The following is a 27,116-nucleotide window of genomic DNA, read 5'->3' as shown; positions in this document are numbered from 1 at the left end:
TTTAAAAATTATCTTAAACTCATGGAAAGACCTACCCAAAAATCCATTACATACAACGGTAGAATTTGCTTAATCTACAGATTTGCAACTTAGGCCCTCTTTTACTAAGCTGTGTTAGAGGTTTCTACTGCAACCCGGGGTGCTAAATGCTGCAACGCTTATAAGACTTCTATGAGCGTCAGAGCAGGGTCAGAGAATTTAGCACTCCGGGCCAAGGTAGAAACCTCTACCATGGCTTAGTAAAAGGAGGGGGTTATTTAGCCCAAAACAATTCTTATTACATGCCAAAAACACTGATAAATGGTCTATTTTATCTACTTATATTGATGATATAGAGGCCTCTGTTCATATTAGAACTTTTGCTGTTTTTTCATAATTGTTGTGATAACAAAACTTGTTATATCAATTTTAGGGCTCCTTTTACAAAGCCGCGCTAGTGGTTTTATTGCACATGCTATCCGGAAATCTACCGCCTGCTCAAAAGGAGGCGGTAGCGGCTAGCGAGTGTGGCAATTTAGCGCATGCTATTCCGCGCGTTAAGGCCCTACCGCGGCTTTGTAAAAGGAGCCCTTAATGGTTTATATTGTTTTTGTAAAAAAACAAAAACGTATTTTCTCAATAAAAATACAGGGGTCCTTTTACTAAGGTGCGCTAGTGTTTTTAGCGCACGCAGGAAACTACCACGCGCTACGCTTCTAGAACCAACGCCAGCTCAATGCTGGCGTTAAGGTCTAGCGCCCACGGCAATGTAGCGCGTGCTATTCCGCACGTTAAAGCCCTAACGCAGCTTAGTAAAAGGAGCCCTAGGTGATTTAGCGCACGCTAAATGCTAAGGCAGTCATTATATTCTATAGGTGGCTTAGAATTTAGCACGCGCCAAATCGGTTAGCGCGCCTTCATAAAAGGACCCTAGAAAGACTAAAAAAAACCTTTTGCTTTCTCTTCATAATTGTCACAACAAAACTTGTTATAACAGTTTTAATATTCAGATTGTTTTTGTAAAAAAACAACACCTTATTTTCTCAACAAAAATACAAACGAGTAAAGAGAAAGTCATTCTTGCAGAGACACCACCAAAGTCACCGTCAAGCTGCTACCTGGGTCCGCCCTCGGCCACCGTCTCCATCTGACAGAGCCGCTCCAGAAACAGGAAGTGGCGTCAGCGCCGGGTCGGCCGTGACGTCACCAGCCGGCGAGCAGCTCCGTCCCCAGGACCGCCTCCTCCGCGCCGTCATAATTCAGCGCAGCCGCTCTTGCCGTCTCCCGCGCGCTAAAAGCGTCGGAGGTCGCTAGGCGCATGCGTGCGTCGATCTCGCTGCACCCACGTGCCAGTAGATGTTGGTTAAAGCTAGGACGCTGCGGATTTGTTACACAGGGCGAGTTGCTTTATCACCAAAGCAGTACGTGTTAAATAGTGTATCTGGAATTATAAGAGAGGCACCGATGCCGATGCGTAAATCCCCCCCCCCCATTCATTCTGGTTCTACAACTAATTTTATACAAAAATCTCATGCATAGCCTTGGAGGCGTAAGTTGTAGGTAGAGCATGAAATGAAGCTGTTCAGATTATAACCATTGGTCTGACCTAGTAGAGGCTATTCTTATCTGAATATGTATACCCTAGAACAAAGAAGGGGTGGAGGAGATAAGATACAGCTGTTTAAATAATTGGATAGTATTAATCTACAAACAAATCTTTTCCAGATACAGAGAAGTGGTAAAACTAGATATGAAGTTGCAGGGTGTTAGACATAGAAGTAACGTCAGGAAATTCACAGAGAGGGTGATGGATATAGAAGTTGCTTACCTGTAACGGTAGTTCTCCTTGGACAGATGGATCTTACAGCCACACAAGTAGGTGACGTCGGCTCCGTCAAGGGGACGTCACCTACTTGTGTGGCTGTAAGATCCCTGTCCAGGGAGAAACTTGGATTGCCCTCCCAGTGGAAATGGTGGAGACAAAACCAGTGATGGAGATCAAAAATTAGTGGGATAGACATAAAGGATCTCTAGATAGAAAGAGGATAGTATCGAAATATAATGTTAGATCAACAGCTTTAACTTCATTTATGATGTGCTGGAGTGGAACTTAAATAGCAACTCCAGCAGTGATGCTGGATGGACTGTTTGTTTCCTGTATAGGGCAAAGACAGATCCAGATGGGCTGGAGCAGGTTTCGATGAACCTGCTGTAGTTGGGAAGTAGGGCTAGGTCAGACTTTTTTACGGTCTGCCCAAAAAATGGCAAAGCTTGATCAGGAGCACGTATGTGTATTTTACACCACATTCATATTGTTTGAGTACAGGTCTTGCATATGTTGGGTGGGAGGGGAAGAGTGGCCTAGTGGTTAGGGTTGCAGCCTCAGCACCCTGAGATTGCAAGTTTAAGCCCAACGCTGCTCCTTGTGACTCTGGGCAAGTCACTAATACTCCATTGCCCCAGGTACATTAGTCAGATTGTGTGCCCACCAGGACCAATAGGGAGAAGTACTTGCGTGCCTGAATGTAAACTGCTTACATCAGTGTTCTTCAACCTTTTTACACCCGTGGACCGGCAGAAAAAAAAGAATTATTTTGTGGACCGGCAAACTACTAGGACTAAAATTTAAAAAACCCGTTTCCGCCCCATCTCTGCGAGTCGGTCCCCACAAATCATCTGATCCCATCCACACAAGCCTCAGTTATGATTTTATATTGAATGTATTTTATTAAAGTATAAAAAGAAACAATATTCTCTACAATTGCCATTTTATAAATACAAATAATTCAGAGCAGAATCAACAAAACCCCTGTCTCCCCTCCCCTTCACATATATCCCCTCTACTATCAAGAAAACAACAAGCCAAATTATTACAGAATGCTACACAGAAATATCATGCTACCAGAATACTGCAGTCACACATGACAGGAATAGTTTTAGGGGAGTGCAACTAGGGCAACTGCCCCCTGGTCAGAGAGCGCCCTAAGCCAGCTGGAAGCTAAAGAAGCACTGCCTGGGCTTTGCAGTCCCCAGTTATGTCTAACACCAGCTCTAGCAGGATATATATTTCAAATCTGATATATTCTAATCACAAAATAGAAATAAAATTATTTTTTTCTACCTTTTGTCGTCTCTGGTTTCTGCTTTCAATCTTCTTTTCACTCTCTTCCTTCCAGCGTCTGCCCTCTCTGTCTCTTCAATCCAGCATCTGCCCCTTCCATATGGTATCTGTCTTCTTTCTATGCCCCTCTCCCCTTTCCATCCAGCTTGTGCCCCCTCTCTCCTTTTTACATGATTCATTCCAGCTTCACTGCTCTCTTCATTTTTATCTCTCCTACACCAGATCTATCATCGTTGTCCCTCTCTGCTTATTTTTCTGCTGACCCCTTCCTATCATCAATCTCTCTACTTTCTCATGCCTGTGTCTCCCCTTCCCCTCCTCTAATCTCTCTGCCAGCTGTTTCCTTCCTTTTTTCATTCTCCCTTCCCTCCTCCTCCTGTCCAGCAGTAATTATCTTCCCTCCCTTCCCAGCAGCATCTCTCCTTCTCCCTCTCCAGTAGCAGCTGTCCCTTTTTTTCCTTGCCCAGCAGCTTCCCAGATTCCTTTCCCTCCTCCCCTCCCAGAAGCATCTCTCCTTCTCCCTCTCCAGTAGCAGCTGTCCCTTTTTTCCTTGCCCAGCAGCTTCCCAGATTCCTTTCCCTCCTCCCCTCCCAGAAGCATCTCTCCTTCTCCCTCTCCAGTAGCAGCTGTCCCTTTTTTCCCTTGCCAAGCAGCTTCCCAGATTCCTTTCCCTCCTCTCCTCCCAGCAGCATCTCTCCTTCTCCTTCTCCAGTAGCAGCTGTCCCTTTTTTTCCTTGCCCAGCAGCTTCCCAGATTCATTTCCCTCCTCCCCTCCCAGAAGCATCTCTTCTTCTCCCTCTCCAGTAGCAGCTGTCCCTTTTTTTCCCTGCCCAGCAGCTTCCCAGACTCTGATAGTGGTTTTCTCCCCTCCCAGCAGCTCTTCTTACTTCCCAGCGCAGCGATTCACGAAGGCAGCCTCGGGTCCTTTGTTGGGTCATGCCGCCTCTGAGGAAAGAGGAAGTTGCATCATCAGAGGCAGCCGCGACTCAGCAAAAGCCCCGAGGCTGCCTTTGTTAATTGCTGCACTGGGAAGTAAAGGAGAGCTGCAGAGAGGGGAGAAAGCCACTGTCGGAGGCTCCCCAAGATCTCTCCGGCCCAGCGCACGCTTCACATGTTGATCTTGCTGGCCCTGCGCGGACCGGCAGGAAGTTGAAGTAAGTCAATCTTGCCGGCCCTGTGCGGACCGGCAAAAATTTCCTGCGGACCGGCGGTTGAAGAACTGTGGCTTACATTATAAGTGGTTTATAAATTCTAAAATAAATAAAGTCTTATAGTGGAACTTGGCAAGTAAACTGTAATAATATACTGGATTGTTGGTTCAACATTGCTTTGATAATGAATATGATTGTTGTGCAGACTAGATGGGCCATGCAGGGCTTGATCTGCCATCATTTACTACGCTCATAGTAGAATCAGGCAAGCCCAAAATGAAAAACCATATGCAGAAGCACCTCCACTCTCATCCTCAAAAATATAACAAGTGTGATTCTAACATGGGTACACTCTGGTCAAAACACCTCCCTCCCATTTTTCTGCAAAATTTGAAGCTGCTAGTATGACATTAAAGAACTTGGAGCACTTAACATTGTCTAGCCCAGGGATCTCAAAGTCCCTCCTTGAGGGCCGCAATCCAGTCGGGTTTTCAGGATTTCCCCAATGAATATGCATGAGATCAATGTGCATGCACTGCTTTCATCGCATTTTCATTGGGGAAATCCTAAAAACCCGACTGGATTGCGGCCCTCAAGGAGGGACTTTGAGATCCCTGGTCTAGCCTACCCTGACAATGTGATTTTGAGTTGCAGCATTTAAGGACCTATCTCTGTGTAGAGATGCTGAATCATGATATATGCAGGAAACGAGCAAGGATTAAAGTGAAAGATAATTTATTAACACCAAGTGACAATACCTTTAATACACATATACATACATTAAACACTTGCCATTTGCCCACCATTAATTATTATTTTTACATACATTCTGACAGCATTCTCTGAAGAGTAAAGTGATTTTCACAGTTTGGATTTTCTGCCATAATTGCAAGTTTTCGTTGTGTTCATCATAAGATCACTGTTTTGATTTCCATGAGCATGTAGTTTTCTGTCACCAATTAGAAAAGAACTCTGATCAGTTCGAACATCACCTGTGGAGCATAAGAGAAGTGATGGACTAGTCACCTGTTGATATTGTAGATGCACCAGGTTTTGGTCAGTGCAGCCTTTCCTCATATGAGAGGAGCTCCATCTCCTTAATAGGACTAGAGACACTACTTCAGTACTGACAACCAGGCCCATCAGCATCCTGAGCAGTCCAAGGGGCGGGGCACCCTCCAAAAGAGCACCACCCTCTATGGCTGGGTAATAATGCACTGCCACCTCACTCCACTGTAGTGGCTCCTAAATGTTTCCTAGCGGAACCCCAGCTAATCAGGATTTCTGGACATCCACAATGAAAATTCATGAGTTAGATTTGTAAGCACTACCTTCGCTGCATGCAAATCTAATTTATGAATATTCATTGTGGCTATCCAGAAAATCTGACTGACTGGTTTGGGAAGCACTGCCCCACTGAGACAGGTTGGTGCACCAGCTCACCTTCCCCTTTCGATGCAGTTCAAGCATGAGACAGCATTCAGTATGAATATGAGGAAACTCTTCTAGAAGAAAGTGCTCAAGGTCTCTGTCTCAAATGTATCCACCAACAGAGGGACAAAGATTTCAGGAAGGAAACAGCTTAATATCTGCCCAAACGCACTGCTAATGGTTCTTCCAGTGAAACCAAACCAAATACTCTCTCATGCCCCCCAGCTGGTTTATGTTTAACATAGCACCAAAGTGGCTTTCATATTACATAAGTTGCTTTCTCTCCCTATTGGGCTCACAGTCTAAGATCTGAACCTGGAGCAAAGAAGAGGCAAAGTAGGAATCATACCCATGTTTTCTGGTTCTCAGCCCTCTGCACTAACCATTAAACTCCTCCTCCACGCCACTTGTTCTTATTTACATGGCTGGCTCAAGGGACTGTGGTGCTATGATCCTGCTTCTGCATTGGTGCCTCCCCCCCCCCTGCAAGCTGGTATCTTTTCTTCCCTCTCCCCCCAATTCCAGAATCTGATATCTCTCCCTCCTATTGGACCAGGTGAGGCACTGGTGATGATGGATACCAAAATCCCAGTCCAGCATCAATCAAATTAGACTGGGTTGGGATTTGACGCTCCAGCGGCCAGGGCCTCTTACCTAGTCCATAGGTTGAGCCTGCCATGCTTATTTACTACAATGTCAGCCCTTTCAGAAATAAAACATTACATAAAGTTTTGTTTTACTGGGCTGTGCAATCAGACTGATAAGTGTGCTTACTGCTATTACTAATTATTTTTAGAGTGCTATTAGATAAACACAACACTGTATAGACATACATACAGTCCCTTCTTAGAGCTTGCAATCTAATTTATTAGAGAAAATGCTTAGAACAAGCAGGGCTAAAGCTAAAAGAGCAGCTGCAGAAAGCTTTAGAGCAGTGGTTCTCAACCCTGTCCTGGGGACCCCCCAGCCAGGCTTTCAAGATATCCCTAATGAATATGCATGAGAGAGCTTTGCATACCTGTCACTTCCATTATATGCAAATCTCTCTCATGCATATTCATTAGGGATATCTTGAAAACCCGACTGGCTGGGGGGTCCCCAGGACAGGGTTAAGAACCACTACTTTAGAGGCTGGTTTTGGACTGATTAAAGAAGTGAAAAGTCGGGAGTTTATAATGGAGGAAGAGGACACAGATAAGAGAGATCTGTGCGAGGGCTGGAAGGAGACACACACTACCTCAATGGTGATGAGTATGACAATCATCCATTCCAGGCGCAGTGTGTGCTTCTCTGTCAGGTGGTTGCGCATGAGGTCCGTCAGCTCCATGCAGTGTTGCAGTTTTTCATTCATCACCTGCCATGTAGAAAAAAAAGTTGCTTGAACTGTTCCCACTACATGAAAGGACATAGATTCAGATGAGATTTCTCAGGAAAAGTACCGCTCAGAGGCTGCACTAGTGCCAAGTTCGGGTAAAGAGATGCAATTCTTAAAGTAAAAGTACTAAGAAAAATGTCAGCGTTTGCTTATTTCTGAGAGCCAGTGGGGTCTTCTCTATTAATCTTTGAAGCAGTGAGATTGAGGAAGAAAAAAAAAAAGAATTAAAAGCATACCACAGACAAGAGCAAATAAAAGGACATGAGGCAGCCGTTTTTGTGCGCAGGTCTCCCGCATGTATGATATGAGCACTATTAAAAAGCAGAAGTGTGTTTTGTCTGCGTGCTGAACTGTGGATGTGGCCGGTGTGTGTGTGTGAAGTGTTCTGTTTCGGGTGCTGGTATGCAGGGTACTCCTTTGCGCGTGCACCACTCGTCGGTGGGGAGCGCTGGAGAATCCCGTGCTTCCCCTGCTACTCATGCCGGGGTCTCCTCAACCGCCGGTGGTCAGGGAGTTCAGGCTTTGACTGCTGAGGGCGCTGGGGATTCCCATTTCACAACTGCTGCTTGCGGTTGATTTAGTAGTGGGGTCTAGTCTGGCCTTGTTGCCGCTTCTATGTTTGGGAGACAGTTTTTCAGCGGGCCTTCCTTCAGTTGTGATGGGAAGGGCCGCCATTTTCCTCGTGGCTTCAGGTGACCTTCCTCCTGTTTTGGATAGACAGAATAGGTCCTATTTGTTTCTTCTGCACCTGTGTTGAGTTCTGTGGTGCCGCTGGAGGGTTTAAACATAGAAACATAGAAGGCAGAAAAGGGCTACAGCCCATCAAGTCTGCCCACTCTGCTTACCCACCCCCTGTCTATGCCCTAATGACCCAATTTCCTTATCTTGACCCTGATTTTGTTTTAGCCATGTACAATACTTATTTACAGGAGGCTGGGGGTCTGCACCTTCCACTGCTGCCCCAGTTCAGTCTCCTTCTGCGGCGCCTGCCTCTGTCCAGTCTCCCCAGCCATCGTTCAAACAGCCGCGGGTGTCTTATGACTTTTCTATGGCTGAACCGGTCTTGCCGGATGAAGACTTGGTTCAAAGGAAAGGAGGAGAATTACCAAGATCTTGGGGGGGGGGGGGGAGGGAGGTGTCGGATGATGTGGACGGAGAGTTTTTGGACACGCCGGTGCTTCTGTATTAAGAATTGCTTCAATGTTTGTTAATAAGCTATTCTGGCCTCAAGCATAATGTGCATATTTTGCCATTAAGGCCTGCTAAAATTTGCTCTTAACCATAGAGAATGACACAGGGATGGGTACCCGTGATTAACCACGGGGCAGAGAGGGGGACAGGGCCCGAGCCCATGGGAAGAGTGACAAACTTTGTTCCCTTGTCATTCTTTAATTAAACTTGAGACTAGTATCAATATGTAAAAACTTAACACAACTTAGACCGGTGTTCTTCAACCACTGGTCCATAGAAATTTCCTGCCGGTCCACAGGGTCAGCACGTGCATCAAGCCCAAAACTGTGTTCTTCAACCGCCGGTCCACGGTGCGATTGATGCGGCGTTATCTTTGAGCCAGCTCCCTCTTCCTAACTGATTCAGTGCACAAAGCCACGGGCAGCGGCTCCTATGGGCATCCTGCGCCTGAACCGGAAGCCTTCTCTCTGATGTTGCAATGTCAGAGGGAAGGCTTCCAGATGAGGCACGGGACATGCAAGGTGCAATTAGTACTATTATGGGTGGAGATTGGGTAGAGATGGGCGGGGTCTGGCCCACGACTTAGCCCAGTGTTCTTCAATCGCCGGTCCACAGAATAATTCTTTTATTTCTGCCAGTCCATAGGTGTAAAAAGGTTGAAAAACACTGACTTAGACAACTGAATTCAATGATTAAAAAAATTGCAGAAGCTGCTTTTCAGACTCCTACCACCTTCAAGGTCCTTCCATCACGTGCCCAACTGCTAAAGCATCTCACTGTTACTGCAAGATTTATCATCATTGCTGACATCAAGGAACATTTTGAGCATTTAATAGACACTTATTTTCCTGTTCACCCACTGCACAGTTTAGGTTCTCTTCTACACCCATGTCTGAAAGACAATCCAGTTACCTTCCCAGATTATGTCAAAACAGGCAATTGAATCTTTGGTACGGTTGTACCAAAACCACATAGAAATGGAATGCTCCTATTTGTGACTGATAAACAGTTGTACATAATATTGTCACTTTTTATATTTTAATAAAAATATTTAAATATAAAATCATAAGTGTTAAAGGCTTTTGCAAATCAGAACAGGTTCTGTGGTGGCAGGGCAGGGACAGAGCTTGCAGGGATAGGGACAAACTTTGTCCCTGTGTCATTCTCTACCGTGAACCGTTAGTACAGCTGACTAAATATGGCTCTAAGATCCTTAAAAATACCAGAAGACAAGCCCTTCCTTCCCAACTATTAAACCTCTGCCTCCAATGGTTCTCTTTATTTATGAAACACAGCACACACAGGGTTCGAGTTGGGTGGAGATGTGCTTCAACCTAACAAATAATAGCAACCGTATAGAAGAACAAATTCAACAACTACATGATTTGGCCTCAGATATTCATCAAGGTATCTTATCAGAGTGATGGAAAGCTTTATGGTCTTAGTGGTTCCGAGTCATTTTGCAGTCTCTACTCCTTGGAATTGGTCTTTTGATTACTCTCTGTTGTTTTGTTCAATGCCTGCCTTCACTGTTTACCTTATGCATAAGTCCATGTCATGATCTATATCACAAATAATCCCGATCAGATTTGCCTTAAAAGTAGTAACAAAAGAAGAAATGTAATGCTGTTCTGAAGCAGGGCGAGGTCAGCACACTGACTTCATACCCCCTGTGACAGAATGCTGAATCATTCCCTCTCCCCCCCTTCTTGTCACAAATTAACCCTTATCTTATTTAAGTAGTCCTCATATGGAAAGATACTTCAGCAGACAGGCATTGACTACGTGCTGAGTTTGAGGGTGTTACGATGTAAATGCATGTAACTTTGTATCCACCAATTATTAGATATGTGAACAAGAGGATATAAATCTAGAATTAGATCCAAGATGGCCGCTGAACAGATGTTCTGAGAGCGACGCTCCGGACTGCTCCAGATGTCTTACCCTATTTCCTGATTCGGCGGCTTTGCGGCCTGATTTCCTATTAGGATGCCGAAGAGAAGGGGTAGGAGCGCAGCTGGTGCCTCGTTGCGCTCGGATTTGCCTTCCCTCGGCAGAATTGATGAACTGCAGCAGCGGATGCAGGGGGCAGCGTTGTCCATGCCGGTGAGCAGCCCGTTGGGAGCACCCGGACAGAGCGAGGCTGGGGTTGTCTCTCCTGGGCTTGCAACTACCTTAAGCCCCGACCTGAAAGCCCCACCTCCGCGACCTCGGTCTACCAGTTCTCCAGGGGCAGAGGAAATCCCGGAGATGGGGGAGGTCCTTTCCCCAGAGGCAGTAAGTTCTATATTGGAGACTGTGGAAGCAGTGCTCCCTGATCAGGGAGCAACTGCAGAAGAAACCGAGGTAGGACAAGCAGACGGAGGTGGATTCCAGTCAGAATCAAGCCAGGACAGCTTTTCTTCTCAGGACGGTGAGCATTTTTACACCTAACAAAGGTTTCCTATTTGGGAGAAACCAGCACAAGTGACTTTAGATTCTTTATGGGATCTGATTGCATATTTTACTAAAACTATCAGTCCCGATTTCCAATATAGAGAGGGGAAATTGATTCAACATACTAGAGAGCTGAAAGATTTAACAGCGGATTTGACTGTCTCAAAGTCTACGATTCAAAAGCTTGATCAAGATATGCTTATAGTTAAACAAGTACAAGAGTCCCTAATCAAAGATAATACTAATCTCAGGTAGAAAGTGGAAATACTTGAAAATAATTCCCGGAATTGTAATCTGAGACTTATTAATTTCCCTAGTTTAACCACGGTTACTCCTAGGGAAATGTTAAGGAGATATCTGATTGAAATATTGCAAGTTTCTGAGGAAACTTTACCACCATTTACTCAAGTGTATTATTTACCAAATAAAGATGGGGCTCAATTGCAGTCTAAAATATTGAATCAAATACCATTGAATGTTTCTGAAATTTTAGAAACATCAGATAGAGAGACAGCAGTACCTTCTACAATGGTTGTGACTCTAGCTCTCGCAATAGACAAAGTATGGTTATTGAGACTTTTCTTCAAAAATAAACAGAAAGAGTTTCTTGGATGTAAAGTACAAATGTTTCCTGATTTTTTGTAGAGAAACTCAAAAGCATCGTAGAAAATTTCTACTTTTGAAACCTGGAGTCACTTCACTGGGTGCGACGTTTTACTTACGATATCCTTGCAAGTATATTATTTGCTACCGTTCAGTTAAATATGTTTTTTTTTTTTTGTTTTTTTTAAATTCTTTATTCATTTTTAGCCTTTCATCAAGTGTACAAATATCATAATAACAACATTTAATAAATCACTTGAAAATCTCATACTTATAAACATTAAAAAAAAAAAAAATGGTTTTTTTTAAACCTCATCAGTTAACTGCTTTTCAGGCTTTGTCTCGACTGGATAAAGAGGAATCAACAATAGCTCAATAGTTTATATAAGCTGTTCTTAAATAATTTTTTTTCCTTTCTTTCTCGCTTAACGTAGTCTTGGATCTCATTTTTTGAGGACTTGAGTTGGGTTAGTTGAAAGAATTTTCTTTATGTTTATCGTGATTTATATTGGTTATAAGTTATATTTCACTATCCTTCTTTCTGTATATATATATATATATATATATAACAGTTTTTATATATAATAACAGTTTATATACTGCAATATCGTTAAGTTCTATGCGGTTTACAAAAGATTAGTGAAGTACAAGTTGAAAGAAGATAAGGGATTGGAAAACAGGAGGGGGATAGGACAGGAGAACCGTTAGAGGGGGAAGTAGAGGAACGGGTCAGCTGTATAGATATTTCAGGAACAGGTGAGTTTTGAGGCGCTTCCTAAATACCTCGTAAGTGGTGGGCGAGAGTAGTTGCTCTAGGTCTTTACCCCATAACGCTGCTTGATGTGAGAGAAGGTGTTCATGGTGTTTTTTCCGTTTGCAACCTCTAACCGGGGGAGAAACGAAGTGCAAGTGGGAGCTTCTCTTGTGTCTGTTGGCTGAGAAGGAGAAGAGGTCGGATATGTATTTAGGGGCTAGACCGTAAAGAACTTTAAAGCAGAGGCAGACGAACTTAAACTTTACACGAGCTTCCAAGGGCAGCCAATGTAGCTGTCTGTACAAGTGGCTACTTGAATATACTATTAAAATGATGCATATTTGTTTGTACTGTGCACCTTGGGGTGCCTGGGCATTGTATTTGATGTTGTTTGCATCAATAAAAATTGTTTGAACCTAGATATGTGAACAAGGGAGTTACCTTGATGTAATTAGCATAGAAGCACAATAAAAGGGCTCGGAGCTTTCCACAAGGGAACGTCTCCGCCCAACTTGAACCCTGTGTGTGCTGTGTTTCATCCCTACACCACTGGCTGATTATTATGCTCATATCCTCCCCTTCTGTCCTTTTCCCTGGATTCTGTCTTCTGCTATTATAGTTAACAAAGGCTGTATGCTCTATGAGGTGGGGAGCTGCCACTCTTTGCAGCTAGCTTTGTTTTGCATGACTAACACCATGAAGGTTCCTGGCACTTTCTTTGGAGTCTTGGGATTCTTTACTCCCACCTTCACCCTGCGGTTAATACTCAGGAACTGGCAGGTCTTCTCATAGAGCTGCTCCAAATTCTCCCTGTCCCAGTAGAAGTCGGGGGTGATCAGTAGATCGGAACTCAGATTGATACGGTGTCTGAAAGTGAAACAGACCAACAAATTATGGTTTGAGCTTCTGAACACGTCACTGACCACAATGCCTCTCTTCAGAGAGCTGGAAATACTGTGCAGGAGGTATCTGGTTGTCATGGCCATCTTATTTACTGAATCAATTTCCTGAAGTGAAAGGATGGTGTAAAAAGTAAGAAAAACTGCATGTTCTATCAATTTTTAATATAAGTCAGGCAGGAGTTTATCACATGTTGATTCTAGGTTAATTCAGACTGGAGAAAAAAAGGCAAATGTTCTGAAATGACGACTTAGGGAGCTCTTTGGGATAAGATGCAACTGGCAATACGATGCACCGGATTGGGTCAGCCTACCATATAAGGGAAAAATTCCTTTATATGGCAGGCTGCGCTTGTGAAGGGCTGGGAGAGGCAAAATAAAAGAAACACAAAGCCAATGTCACAATACAACACAAGGGATTTTACTGAAAGTTCCTATGGGAAATCCCAAGTAGGATCCTGGCTTCGGCAGAACACTGCCTTCCTCAGTGGACATACCAAACTAAAATGAAGATAATAAATAAAACAATTATTAAAATGATAAATCATAGAGAATATGATAAACAATAAAAGATTAACACGAACAAAATATATTAAAAACCTGGGAGAGGCCATTTTTGAAGATGCCAGCACCGGAAGTGGGAGCAAGTGGGCATCCCTCCTGCCTCATTTAAGATATGGAGTCCCTTCGGGACTTTTTGTGCAGAAGAGTGATCCCGGAATGGGAGGGGGCGGACTCTGCCTTTCCTAGGTGTTCCGTATGGGCTCAGCGGTGGGACTTATTTCCCGCTTGTATAAAGCTTTATTATATAGTCGCCCCCAAGTCCGATCCTATGAGCATAACTGGGAGGCCCTCTTGGGGGTGTCCCTAGATTTGCAGCAATGGGAACAATTTTATAGTCATTTGCTGAGGGTATTGTTAGCCACTCCATTGGTTGAGCAGGGCTATAAAATGTTATTTCTGTGGTATTATACTCCAGAGAAATTGTTTCGGTGATTTGCTCATGGAACTGGCCACTGCTGGAGAGGTTGGGGGGGGGGCAGGGACTTTTGAGCATATTTGGTGGGATTGCCCTAGGGTGGTTCTTTATTGGGAGATGGTTCAGCGGTTAGTGTCTGAGGTAATGCATACTCCTGTACCATTGCATATGGATGTTTTTAACACCCCACCCCCACTCCGACGTACCTTTTTAAATGCCTGCGTCTCATATGGCTCTCCCTATCGTCGGTGAGCGCCTGAAGCTTCCTCTCACTCTCACCCGCGGTGTCCAGATTCAGCATCCCGCCCTCACAACGAGAGAGGTCGTCTTCCACACTGTGACCTCCGCTGACGGCAGTCTGCAGAGCAAACTTAGCAAGCTGCTATTGGCCGAAGCACTTTGCCTCTGCTGCGGTCCCGCCCCTCCTCTGACATCAGAGGTGGGACCGCGGCAGAGGCAACGTGCTTCAGAGGCCAATGGCAGCCTGCTAAGTTTGCTCTGCTGCCAGTGGTGGTCACAGCGTGGAAGACGACCTCTTTAGCTGGGTCAGGAAGCAGCTTGAAGGTAAGGCCCCGCCCGTCGCAAGGGCCCTGGCGGGACGCTGGATCTGGACACCATGGGGGGAGAGTGAGACCTTGAGGAGAAGCAGGAAAATAGACTAGAAGACAAGTCAGATGCTAGACTAGAGGGGGTAGAGAGGGGAAACACACTCAAAATGTTAGCAGAAGGATGATAGAGAGAGGGAGAAACCTGAAACAGAAGGGAGACAGATGTTGGACTTGGAGGGTGTATAGAGGGAAGAGAGAGAGAGAGACTGCAGCGAGGTGGAAAGATTCTGGACCAGGGAGGAAGGAAGGAGAGAGAAGCAGAGAAAGACCTGGAAGAAAGGAGAACAAATGCTGGACATGGGGATGGGGTGGGGGGTTGTAAGCAGAAGAAAGACAGAGAGAGATAGAGAGAGACTTGGACCCAAAGGGGAGGGGGCTGGATTGTGAAAGAAATGTTAGATGCACAATCAGAAGGAAGTCCAACCAGAAACTAATTAAATCACCAGATAACAAAGGTAGGAAAAATGATTTTATTTTCAATTTAGTGATCGAAATGTGTCAGTTTTGAGAATTTATATCTGCTCTGTGTATATGAAAAATGAAAAATGATTTTATTTTCAATTTAGTGATCGAAATGTGTCAGTTTTGAAATTTATATCTGCTCTGTGTATATGAAAAATGAAAGGAAAAAATTGCATTACAATTAGTAGGGGAGGGGGGACAGGGTGCAGAGCCTGTCAGGAAGTGAGGGGGCTGGGTGCAAAGCCTGGTATATGTTAGTACACAATTTGGTTCAAAATGTTTTTTTTCTTGTTTTCCTACTCTAAATCTAGGGTGCATATTATGGTCAGGTGCATCTTATAGAGCAAAAAATACGGTATTTAATCATTAAATCTGAATTTGGCTAGGATAGTGGTGCTCCCAAAGCCTCTATGGGACCATGCTCCCGATTCTTCTCGGCCAGTTTCATTACTAAATTTTGAAATTAAGCTGCTGCCAAAAGTTATGGCCAAAAAACTGAATGGAGCGATCCCAGGACTTATCCATGAGTCGCAGGTTTGGCTTTGTCCAGGGACATTACATGATAAAGAATATTAAAAACATTTTACCTTCCTTGATGGGTGACCAGAGACACAAGGCTTTCTCTTTGAGTAGATGGGATTTTATATATGCATCATTGCAGCTGGTGTGAACTCAAACTTCTGAAATGGGTCATCCATGCTTTGCTTTGCATCCAGCCGAGGCCCGTGCCCTGGCGTTCTAAGGCGTACTAACACAAACGGGATAGTATGCCTTAGAACGCCAGACGGGAATTATGTGGAAACTGACTCCGATAAAGCCAAACTACTGAATGATTACTTCTGTTCAGTCTTTACCTGCGAGGCACCAGGGCACGGGCCTCGGCTGGATGCAAAGCAAAGCATGGATGACCCATTTCAGAAGTTTGAGTTCACACCAGCTGATGTTTACAAAGAACTGTCAAGACTCAAGGTGAACAAAGCCATGGGACCGGACAATCTGCACCCAAGAGTGCTCAGAGAGCTATGCGATGTTTTGGCGGAACCGTTAGCCATGCTCTTCAATCTCTCCCTAAGTACGGGGAGAGTCCCCCTGGACTGGAAAACTGCCAATGTTGTTCCTTTGCACAAAAAGGTTTGCAGAGCGGAGGCTGCGAATTACAGACCAGTAAGTCTCACATCAATAGTGTGTAAACTCATGGAAACTCTACTTAAAGGGAAATTAGACACGATATTGGATGAGGGGAATCTGAGGGATCCCTGTTAACATGGATTCACTAGGGGCAGGTCATGCCAATCCAATCTTATCAGCTTCTTTGACTGGGTGACAGGAAAGCTAGACTCGGGAGAGTCTCTGGACATAGTGTACTTGGATTTCAGTAAAGCGTTTGACAGTGTCCCACACAGTAGACTATTAAACAAGATGAAATCGATGGGGTTAGGTGAGAAACTAACGGCATGGGTCAATGATTGGCTGAGTGGAAGACTTCAGAGGGTGGTGGTCAATGGCACCCTCTCTAAGACATCGGAGGTGACTAGCGGAGTGCCGCAGGGCTCAGTCCTGGGACCATCCCTTTTTAACATATTCATAAGGGACTTGACCCGAGGGCTTCAGGGAAAAGTAGCGCTGTTTGCCGACGACACCAAACTGTGTAATATAGTAGGTGAAAGCGATCTCACGGATGGTATGGCGCAGGATCTGATCAAGTTGGAAAACTGGTCCTCAACATGGCAGCTGGGCTTCAACGCAAAGAAGTGTAAGGTGATGCAGAAATCCATGCAGAACATACACCTTGAATGGAGAAACACTAGCTACGACCTCAGAAGAACGGGACTTGGGAGTAATCATCAGTGCAGACATGAAGGCTGCCAAACAAGTAAAGAAGGTCTCATCCAAGGCAAGGCGGATGATGGGATGTATCAATAGAAGCTTCGTCAGCTGTAAACCTGAAGTCATAATGCCACTGTACAGAACCATGGTGAGACCTCATCTGGAGTACTATGTGCAATTCTGGAGGCCACATTACCGGAAAGATGTACTTCGAGCTGAGTCAGTCCAGCGAATGGCCACTAGGATAGTCTCCGGACTCAAGGGTCTCTCATACGAGGAAAGACTGGGCAAGTTGCAGCTCTACTCTCTAGAGGAGCGCAGGGAGAGGGGTGACATGATTGAGACATTTAAGTACGTCACAGGTCGTGTCGAGGTGGAAAACGACATATTCTTTCCTAAGGGACCTTCAGTCACAAGAGGGCACCCGCTCAAACTCAGAGGAGGGAGATTTGGTGGTGACACCAGGAAGTATTTCTTTACAGAAAGGGTGGTGGATCACTGGAACAAACTACCGGTGCAGGTGATCAAGGCCACTAGCGTGCTCGACTTTAAGAATAAATGGGACTTCCACGTGGGATCTCTACGTGGGTCGAGCAGCACTCTGACTTAATGGGGTGGGACAGTAGAGTGGGCAGACTTGATGGGCTATAGCCCTTTTCTGCCGTCATCTTTCTATGTTTCTATGTATTCTCGGGGTTCTTTGTAGATGTTATCAAAACTCTGTACAATACTTTTAGCACGCATCTTTGGGTGAATAGAAGGGCAATTTAGGATTTTTTGAGGTACAAGACCTTTTGATTTAGAGTCGGAGTGGAGGTTATAAGAGTACAGACCTTGACTGATGAGAAGTTGCAATGGATGGGCTACTGGGAGAGTTTCTGGAGAGGGAGAAAAGGTACGATGATGGTGTGTTATGATGTTGTATTTTGTCTCAGATCTCCTGTTCAGATTAATATGCATTAATGTGAGATTTAAGTTCTTCTGCACCTTGTCATCTGGACATCAAGGATTGTTTTTGGGGTGGGGGAGAGGAGGGAAGAGGAGGGGGTGTCTATAACACCCTGGATATATTTTTTTAAATATTGGGGTGGGGAGGGGGGAATAGTCGGGTCAGGTGGACAGGAGTGGTGAAAGGGAGGAATATTATGAGCCTTCTACTTGAGATTGATACAGACAACCAGACTTTTAAAAAAAGAAGTAGTCACTCTTCCTGTCAGTGCCTGAGCCAATCATTGCTCAGGAACTGTCGGGAAGGATGACATTTATTACTGAGATAGATTATTGCTGCTATTTTTTGACTCTGCATAGCAGAAGCTCATCGAGCAAGGGTTTTTTTTTAATTGCATAAACGTCCGGCTCAGCATTTTTAACGATGAAAACTGACCTGGACCCCTGAGGAAGGCTTGGTTAAGCTGAAACACAGACTGTGTCAGCACCTTTACACAGTGGATGTATTTATTCTGATATCATTCATCACTCTCAATAACCAAAGACGAAGAAAATTGCATTCCACGGTTTTCTTTTTTTTTTCTGGTATTCCTTTCATTGTGTGCTTTTGCTGTTGTTTACCTTTTTGCTATTTTAACAAGACAGTAATTTGCATGCTCATTGCTTATAGCATTCCATGGAGGTTTAGGAACACTAATTTTGTGATGGAGCCGCAGCTCTAAGAACATAAGAATAGCCTGACTGGGTCAGACCAATGGTCCATCAAGCCCAGTAGCCCATTCTCACGGTGGCCAATCCAGGTTACTAGTACCTGGTCAAAACCCAAGGAGTAACAATATTCCATGCTACCAATCCAGGGCAAACAGTGTGTCTTTCTCAATAACAAACTATGGACTTTTCCTCCAGGAACTTGTTTAAACCTTTCTTAAAACCAGCTACGCTATCTGCTCTTACATGAAGCTTTCTGCATTAGCCCCTCCCCCCCTCAGCAGGAGGAGAGTCACAAGACATAAATCAATTATGGACATGACTCTACTGCAGAGGTCTCCAAACTTTTTGCCATGAGGGCCACATTGGGTACTTCAGCACTTTTTAGCAGACCGTAGTAAAAAAAAAAAAAGAAAAATAATTCTAGATACGAGTTTTATTGAAAGCAGAAATTTTTATAAACTAATTACAGAGTATGTGAGATTAAATTATTGTATATTAATGACGATGAACGCTACCAGCAAATTCTCATATTTTCATCACAAATTATAATAAAACCATTAATGTGAATGATGGAACTGTTTTTGTGTTTTTAAAATCTAATTAAACTGAGGTTCAAATTTTGAAACGCTAATTACAAGTAGCGACTTCCAATGTGAATAAGTGAATATGCACCTTTAAATATAAATTCATGTAATTACAAATTGGAGTTTTACACTGCACCACTGCAAATATTAACCGTAACGACTAGTAACGAACTTCCAGATTCAATTTAAAGATTAGTCACAGCGCCAGATCTACCTACACCACCACAAATTGACACTGTCGATCGAGGCCGAACAAGTACGAAGAAATACCGCAAAGTATACAATTACGATTCAGTATGAAATAAAGTTGTAAATAATATTTATATAATATGAAATAACAATATATTTTGTTCTGAATGTATTTGAAATCTATCAACACCCCGTGTTGTTGGGGTTTTTTTGGCGGATTCTCATTGGAAAATTAGTCCAATTGGTGCATTTCCGCACAATTCTTCCAAGGGCCAGATAAAACCATATTGCGGGCCGTACTTTGGAGACCTCTGCTCTACTGGATCAAATAAAGGTTCTGAAGGAAAAACACAAATGCAAAACATGAGAGCATACAGGAGGGGGAAAAAAATCTACCTTAAAGCAAAAAGTTCTCCAATTTTCTGCATCACATCATCATGGGAGAGTTTCATTTTTTTTCTGGCTTGTAACATCTGCAGAGACATTGTTTTGTAAAATTCATCAGACAAACATTCTAATGCTACATCTTTCATGCCTAGGAAATGGAGATTTTGCTTTCCTTGAATTATTTGATTTGGGGGGAAAAACCTATTACAAATGAGTAACTACTCACAGGGACAGCTGCCTGAAGTGTTGGATTTGGGGTCATTAGGGGACAGGTCATAATGAAGGTAAAAGAAAAGCACAACCTCCAGCTTTAGTAGAGTCGGTGGCGAGGGTTAGAAAAGTTTTGCAGCCGTTTCTAACATTTTAGAGCAATTTTGTTCACATTTGTAAATCCACTAATATAGATCAGTGTCTCGCAAACTTTTTTAACTCCAGCACACTAAACAGAGCAAATGTTTTTCACGGCACGTAATTGAAAATATACCTCTATAAATGTTTGCTGGCATGAGCAGCATCTTCCACCTGCTGCTAATGCTGCGCTTGGCTCCCCTCCGATGTCATGTTCTGGTCCCATGACAGGAAGTGATGTCAGAAGGGAGCCAAGGCAGGTGGAAGATACTGCTCGCGGGGTGGGGCGGAGAGGCACTGGCGGTGACAGACTCTTGCATACACAACTTACACGTCATCTCTACCAATATTCATTTTCTCTCTTTTGTATTTTGTTTCTCTCTTTTGTATAGAGTAATAGATCACTTACAGGTCATTGACCTAGGGAGCCGCCGCGGGAGCGGACTGCTGGGCATGATGGACCTATGGTCTGACTCAGCAGAGGTGATTCTTATGTTCTTATGTTTATAGTCTCAGAATTGCACACAACGTTAGGAATGTAAGAATAGTGTTACTGGGTCAGACCAATGGTCCATCTAGCCCAGTCTCTTGTTACCAACAGTGGCCAATCCACATTCCAAGTACCTGGTAAGAACCCAAATAGTAGCAACATTGCATGCTACCCATTCAGGGCAAGCAGTGGCTCTCCCCATGTCTTTCTCAATAACAGACTATGGACTTTTCCTCCACTTACCTCTGGAATTGACTGGATAGATTCCACAAAATTATCTAAAGATGCTTCCCAAATACCCAATTTCACTGTAAACAATATAAAAGAAAAGAAAATTTAATTATCTAAGTCATGGCTATCCAGACCATTCCTGTGAGTGAAGTACAGCCCACAGGTGCATGTCATCCAGCTGCACACAGTCCTAGTCCATCACTGACTGCCCATCATAACATCTGCATCAAGCTCACTGCCCCCCTGGAACAGCAAATTGACTTCTGATGCTGGGTTAGGCTGGTGTGGCCTAAACCAGTGTTTCTCAAGTCGATCCTGGAGTACCCCCTTGCCAGTCAGGTTTTCAGGATATCCACTATGAATATGCATGAAAGAAATTTGCATATGATCGAGGCAGTGTATGCAAACCAAGTTTATACATATTCATTGTGGATATCCTGAAAACCTGACTGGCGAGGCAGTAATTCAGGACCAACTTGAGAAACACTGGCCTAAACCACTGCAAGAATTTGGCCCAAGTATTAGGGTAGCAGAGAGGCAGTAGCCTAAAGATTGGACTATCAGGGCAGCAGTGGGAGTTTTGAGCCTCAAGACAATTCGCCCCTTTCTCAAGGTGTCATGGTACATAAGAACAACCATATTTGATCAGACCAATGGTCCATTTAGCCCAGTATCCTGCTTCCAACAGTGGCCAATCTATATCATTCCATGCTACAGATCCCATACAGTGGCTTCCCCAGGCCTATCTCAATAGTAGAGAAAGAAGGGAGGGGGTGTGGAGGCATCTGAAGCAGGCGACAGCTATGGCTTAAGTGCAGGGTTACCGACTTCGGTTCAGATCGTTAGGGATGGATTGAACCAGTTTTGGTTTTCTTTCCACTGCATTCACTAGAAGTAAAACTTGACCTAGCTTAGCCTGTCCAGAATGATCTAACTGCTAAGGTTTGGAGAAAGATGCCCCTTCACTGCTCCCTAATGACCACTGGGAGAGTGCTGAGGTTTGGAGAGAGATGCCCCTTCACTGGTTCCTAATGACCACTGGGAGAGTGCTGAGGTTTGGAGAGATGCCCCTTCACAGGTTCCTAATGACCACTGGGAGAGTGCTGAGGTTTGGAGAGAGATGCCCCTTCACTGGTTCCTAATGACCACTGGGAGAGTGCTGAGGTTTGGAGAGAGATGCCCCTTCACTGGTTCCTAATGACCACTGGGAGAGTGCTGAGGTTTGGAGAGAGATGCCCCTTCACTGGTTCCTAATGACCACTGGGAGAGTGCTGAGGTTTGGAGAGAGATGCCCCTTCACTGGTTCCTAATGACCACTGGGAGAGTGCTGAGGTTTGGAGAGATGCCCCTTCACTGATTCCTAATGACCACTGGGAGAGTGCTGAGGTTTGGAGAGATGCCCCTTCACTGGTTCCTAATGACCACTGGGAGAGTGCTGAGGTTTGGAGAGAGATGCCCCTTCACTGGTTTTTAATGACCACTGGGAGAGTGCTGAGGTTTGGAGAGAGATGCCCCTTCACTGGTTCCTAATGACCACTGGGAGAGTGCTGAGGTTTGGAGAGATTCCCCTTCACTGGTTCCTAATGACCACTGGGAGAGTGCTGAGGTTTGGAGAGATGCCCCTTCACTGGTTCCTAATGACCACTGGGAGAGTGCTGAGGTTTGGAGAGATGCCCCTTCACTGGTTCCTAATGACCACTGGGAGAGTGCTGAGGTTTGGAGAGATATGCCCCTTCACTGGTTCCTAATGACCACTGGGAGAGTGCTGAGGTTTGGAGAGATGCCCCTTCATAGGTTTCTAATGACCACTGGGAGAGTGCTGAGGTTTGGAGAGAGATGCCCCTTCACTGGTTCCTAATGACCACTGGGAGAGTGCTGAGGTTTGGAGAGATTCCCCTTCACTGGTTCCTAATGACCACTGGGAGAGTGCTGAGGTTTGGAGAGATTCCCCTTCACTGGTTCCTAATGACCACTGGGAGAGTGCTGAGGTTTGGAGAGAGATGCCCCTTCACTGCTCTCAAAGTGGTCCTCAAGCCAGATTAGTCCACTCCTATTCTAAGTCACGATAAGGTCTATTTGCAATTAGGTTTTTTAAAATATCATAGCAGCTGAGCACATAAATAATAAAGCCTAACACCTTCAATAACTTCCTGTTGGGCCACTTCCAAATAGGGTACACTGAGTAAGGTTTTTGCCCAATCATTCTGCCAATTTCTTCTCTTTTCTTTTTTAATTTAGCGAACATTCACTAGATGTGTTCCAGCAGATGTCAGCATGAAACAGAAATAGCAGCAGTGTGACCAGGTTGGAATTGGACTCTCTTCACAATCAACACATCAGAGTGTGTTGGAGAGAGAGGATTTTCTAGTAATGAGCAAAGACAGCAAGATGCCTGGCACATTGTATCATGTTTCTCATCTGGTTTCATGCATGATGGCAGTAATTTCTTAGCAAGGTATATATTACCCATATCTTGTAAAAACAATATAGGCGCCTATGTACTGCTACAAAATTATGCCAGAAAAAGTAGGCACACTCCTGAGGCAGAGGTTATGTGTCAGGAAGAACAGGCAAATGTACAATTGTTTTAGACAATACAGACATAAATGTCAATCCCAACTCATTCTCTGTTGGCGGAGCTTGCAAGCAAGGATTTCTATGTTCAAATCTCCCTCCTGCCAGAGATTCCCAAAAATAACATTTCCTACCCTCTTTTGCCAACCACAATGCGCTCTGTGTAAAAGAAAGGGGATGGGGTGTAATATACCGCTTACAATCAAAGCAGTTTCCACATTCTGGAACTCAGGGATGGGGTGTAATATACCGCTTACAATCAAAGCAGTTTCCACACTCTGGAACTCAGGGATGGGGCGTAATATACCGCTTACAATCAAAGCAGTTTCCACGCTCCGGAACTCAGGGATGGGACGTAATATACTGCTTACAATCAAAGCAGTTTCTACATTCTGGAACTCAGGGACGGGGCGTAATATACCGCTTACAATCAAAGCAGTTTCCACACTCTGGAACTCAGGGATGGGACGTAATATACCACTTACAATCAAAGCAGTTTCCACGCTCCAGAACTCAGGGATGGGACGTAATATACCGCTTACAATCAAAGCAGTTTCCACATTCTGGAACTCAGGGATGGGGCGTAATATACCGCTTATAATCAAAGCAGTTTCCACACTCCGGAACTCAGGGATGGGGCGTAATATACCGCTTACAATCAAAGCAGTTTCCACACTCCGGAACTCAGGGATGGAACGTAATATACCGCTTACAATCAAAGCAGTTTCCACACTCTGGAACTCAGGGATGGGGCGTAATATACCACTTACAATCAAAGCAGTTTCCACGCTCTGGAACTCAGGGATGGGGCGTAATATACCGTTTACAATCAAAGCAGTTTCCACGCTCTGGAACTCAGGGATGAGACGTAATATACCGCTTACAATCAAAGCAGTTTCCACACTCTGGAACTCAGGGATGGGACGTAATATACCGCTTACAATCAAAGCAGTTTCCACACTCTGGAACTCAGGGATGGGGTGTAATATACTGCTTACAATCAAAGCAGTTTCCACACTCTGGAACTCAGGGATGGGGCGTAATATACCGTTTACAATCAAAGCAGTTTCCACACTCTAGAACTCAGGGATGGGGCGTAATATACCGCTTACAATCAAAGCAGTTTCCACACTCTGGAACTCAGGGATGGGGCGTAATATACCGCTTACAATCAAAGCAGTTTCCACACTCCAGAACTCAGGGATGGGGCGTAATATACCGCTTACAATCAAAGCAGTTTCCACGCTCCGGAACTCAGGGATGGGACGTAATATACCGCTTACAATCAAAGCAGTTTCCACGCCTGGAACTCAGGGATGAGACGTAATATACCGCTTACAATCAAAGCAGTTTCCACGCTTCGGAACTCAGGGTTGGGACGTAATATACCACTTACAATCAGAGCAGTTTCCACACTCTGGAACTCAGGGATGGAACGTAATATACCGCTTACAATCAAAGCAGTTTCCACGCTCTGGAACTCAGGGATGGGACGTAATATACCGCTTACAATCAAAGCAGTTTCCACACTCTGGAACTCAGGGATGGGACGTAATATACCGCTTACAATCAAAGCAGTTTCCACACTCTGGAACTCAGGGATGGGGTGTAATATACCGCTTACAATCAAAGCAGTTTCCACACTCTGGAACTCAGGGATGGGACGTAATATACCGCTTACAATCAAAGCAGTTTCCACACTCTGGAACTTAGGGATGGGACGTAAGGAGAAATTAGGTTCTTACCTGCTAATTTACTTTCTTTTAGCTTCTCCAGACCAGTAGAGGTTAACTTTACGAATGGGTATATATCTAATCATGACCAGCAGGTGGAGACTGAAAACAAAACTTTGGGACAGTATATCCTAGCCCCTCCTCTCTATTTCCCTCAGTCTGCCGAATAGCCAAGCAGAACCAAGAACTGGAAAACAACAGAGAGAAAAAACAATACTCCAAAAGGAGTAACAAATAACATACCCAAAATGCTGTTGGAAAATGCAGAGGAGAAATTCCCGAAGGAAGAATGTCCCCACAGCTCGCCAGCTAAGCCAGCCGAGCCACAGCCGCTGTTCTTCAATTCTCCCCGGCCCTAGAAAAATACTAGAACCCGCAGCAAAAACCAAAAACTGCCCGCGCAACAGCCCCAACAACAACAACAACAGACAGGGTGGGGACCTCTACTGGTCTGGAGAAGCTAAAAGAAAGTAAATTAGCAGGTAAGAACCTAATTTCTCCTTCTTTAGCACTCTCCAGACCAGTAGAGGTTAACTTTACGAATGGGACGTACCAAAGCAGTCCCTCTCACGGGCGGGACCCCCGAAGGGCCGATACCAGTACACGCTCACCGAACACCGCGTCCCGACGCGCCTGCACATCAACCCGATAATGACGAACAAAGGAATGCAAGGAGGACCAAACCGCAGCCTTACAAATATCCACTGGAGGCACGAGCGACGACTCAGCCCAAGAAGCCGCCTGACCCCGAGTGGAATGAGCCTTGAGAAACTCCGGAACAGGCTGCTGTTTCAGAAGATAAGCGGAAGCAATCGTCTCCTTGATCCAGCGCGCAATAGTAGCCTTAGAAGCGCCCGCTCCCCGACGAGGACCCGCCAGGAGGACAAAGATGATCGGACTTCCGGAATTCCTGGGTCCGCTGCACATAAGAGCGAAGGACCCGACCGACATCCAACTTGCGCAGCTGCCGTTGCTCAGAAGAGCCCTCCCGACCACCCAAGACCGGGAGAACCACCGATTGATTGACATGAAAAGGAGAAACAACCTTCGGCAGAAAGGAAGGAACAGGCCGCAAGACGACCCGCTCCCTAGAAAACTCCAAGAAGGGAGCCCTACAAGAGAAAGCCTGCAGCTCAGAAACACGCCTAGCAGAAGTAATGGCCACCAAAAAGACCGCCTTCAAAGTAAGGTCCTTCAAAGAACAGTCGTCCAAGGGCTCGAAAGGCGGACGCACCAAAACAGAGAGAACCAGATTAAGATCCCAAGAGGGAACCGAGGGCCGTAGGGGAGGCCTAAGCAACTTGGCCGCCCGCAAAAACCGAATCACATCAGGAAGAGCCGATAAACGCTGACCTGACACCAACCCTCGAAAGGCCGACAGGGCCGCAATATGAACCCGGAGAGAAGACCAAGCCAGGCCTCTATCCAGGCCATCCTGCAAGAACTCCAGAATGTTAGGCAGATAAGCGCGAAAAGAGGTCACTCCCCGCGCCCGACACCATTCCTCAAAGAGACGCCAAACCCGCACATAAGCCCGAGAGGTAGAAAGCCTCCGGGACCCCAACAGTGTAGAGATCACCTTGTCTGAATATCCCTTCTTGCTAAGGCGACCCCTTTCAAGAGCCACGCCGTAAGACAGAAGGGAGACGGGTCGAACATGGGAATGGGACCCTGCATCAGAAGGTCGTCCGAGAGAGGCAGAGGAAGAGGATCCGCTACCAGGTGCCTCACCAGATCCGCATACCACGGACGGCGAGGCCAATCCGGCGCCACCAGCACCACCAAACCCGGATGGTGAACAATGCGAAGAAGCACTCTGCCCACCAGCGGCCAAGGAGGGAACACATACAACAGCCCCTCCGTTGGCCACTGCTGGACCAGAGCATCCAGACCCTCGGCCAGACCGTCCCTGCGACGACTGAAGAAGCGGGGCACTTTGGCGTTGCCACCCGTGGCCATCAGGTCCATCAGGGGCTGCCCCCAAGCCTGCACTATCAACTGAAACGCCTCGGCGCCGAGACACCACTCTCCTGGATCTAGAAAGTGACGACTGAGGAAGTCTGCCTGAACATTTTCTACTCCGGCTATATGAGAGGCCGAGAGGT

General features: G+C 45.2%; 2 protein-coding genes across 9 annotated transcripts in view; both read right to left on the bottom strand.

The window, feature by feature from the left end:
- C7H12orf4 (chromosome 7 C12orf4 homolog) overlaps positions 1-1,231 on the bottom strand; it is a 96,551-nt gene extending 95,320 nt beyond the window's left edge. Inside the window, exon 1 of one of the 5 annotated variants that reach the window (XM_033952027.1) lies at positions 1,098-1,231. The gene's annotated coding sequence lies outside the window, so the exon portion shown is untranslated. Of the gene's footprint in view, positions 1-1,013 lie in introns of all 5 variants that reach the window. The other 4 variants (XM_033952031.1, XM_033952029.1, XM_033952032.1 and 1 more) reach the window with 4 other exon arrangements.
- A 3,738-nt stretch (positions 1,232-4,969) lies between these two features.
- Positions 4,970-27,116, bottom strand: part of RMND1 (required for meiotic nuclear division 1 homolog) — a 42,289-nt gene continuing 20,142 nt past the window's right edge. For 3 of the 4 annotated variants that reach the window (XM_033952004.1, XM_033952002.1, XM_033952005.1), the window contains exons 8-12: positions 20,717-20,781; positions 19,645-19,721; positions 12,788-12,908; positions 6,920-7,036; positions 4,970-5,243 (exon numbers count right to left, since the gene is read on the bottom strand). In XM_033952004.1, the coding sequence (XP_033807895.1) occupies positions 5,211-5,243; positions 6,920-7,036; positions 12,788-12,908; positions 19,645-19,721; positions 20,717-20,781 (413 nt within the window). In that variant the 3' untranslated portion in view covers positions 4,970-5,210. Of the gene's footprint in view, positions 5,244-6,919; positions 7,037-12,758; positions 12,909-19,644; positions 19,722-20,716; positions 20,782-27,116 lie in introns of those variants that run through there. The other variant, XM_033952006.1, reaches the window with a different exon arrangement.

Source organism: Geotrypetes seraphini, chromosome 7 (genome assembly GCF_902459505.1).
Source record: "Geotrypetes seraphini chromosome 7, aGeoSer1.1, whole genome shotgun sequence".
In the NCBI taxonomy this organism is placed as follows: Eukaryota; Metazoa; Chordata; class Amphibia; order Gymnophiona; family Dermophiidae; genus Geotrypetes; species Geotrypetes seraphini.
The sequence above is the reverse complement of the archived record's forward strand: the minus strand, read 5'-3'. Positions and strand labels throughout refer to the sequence as shown.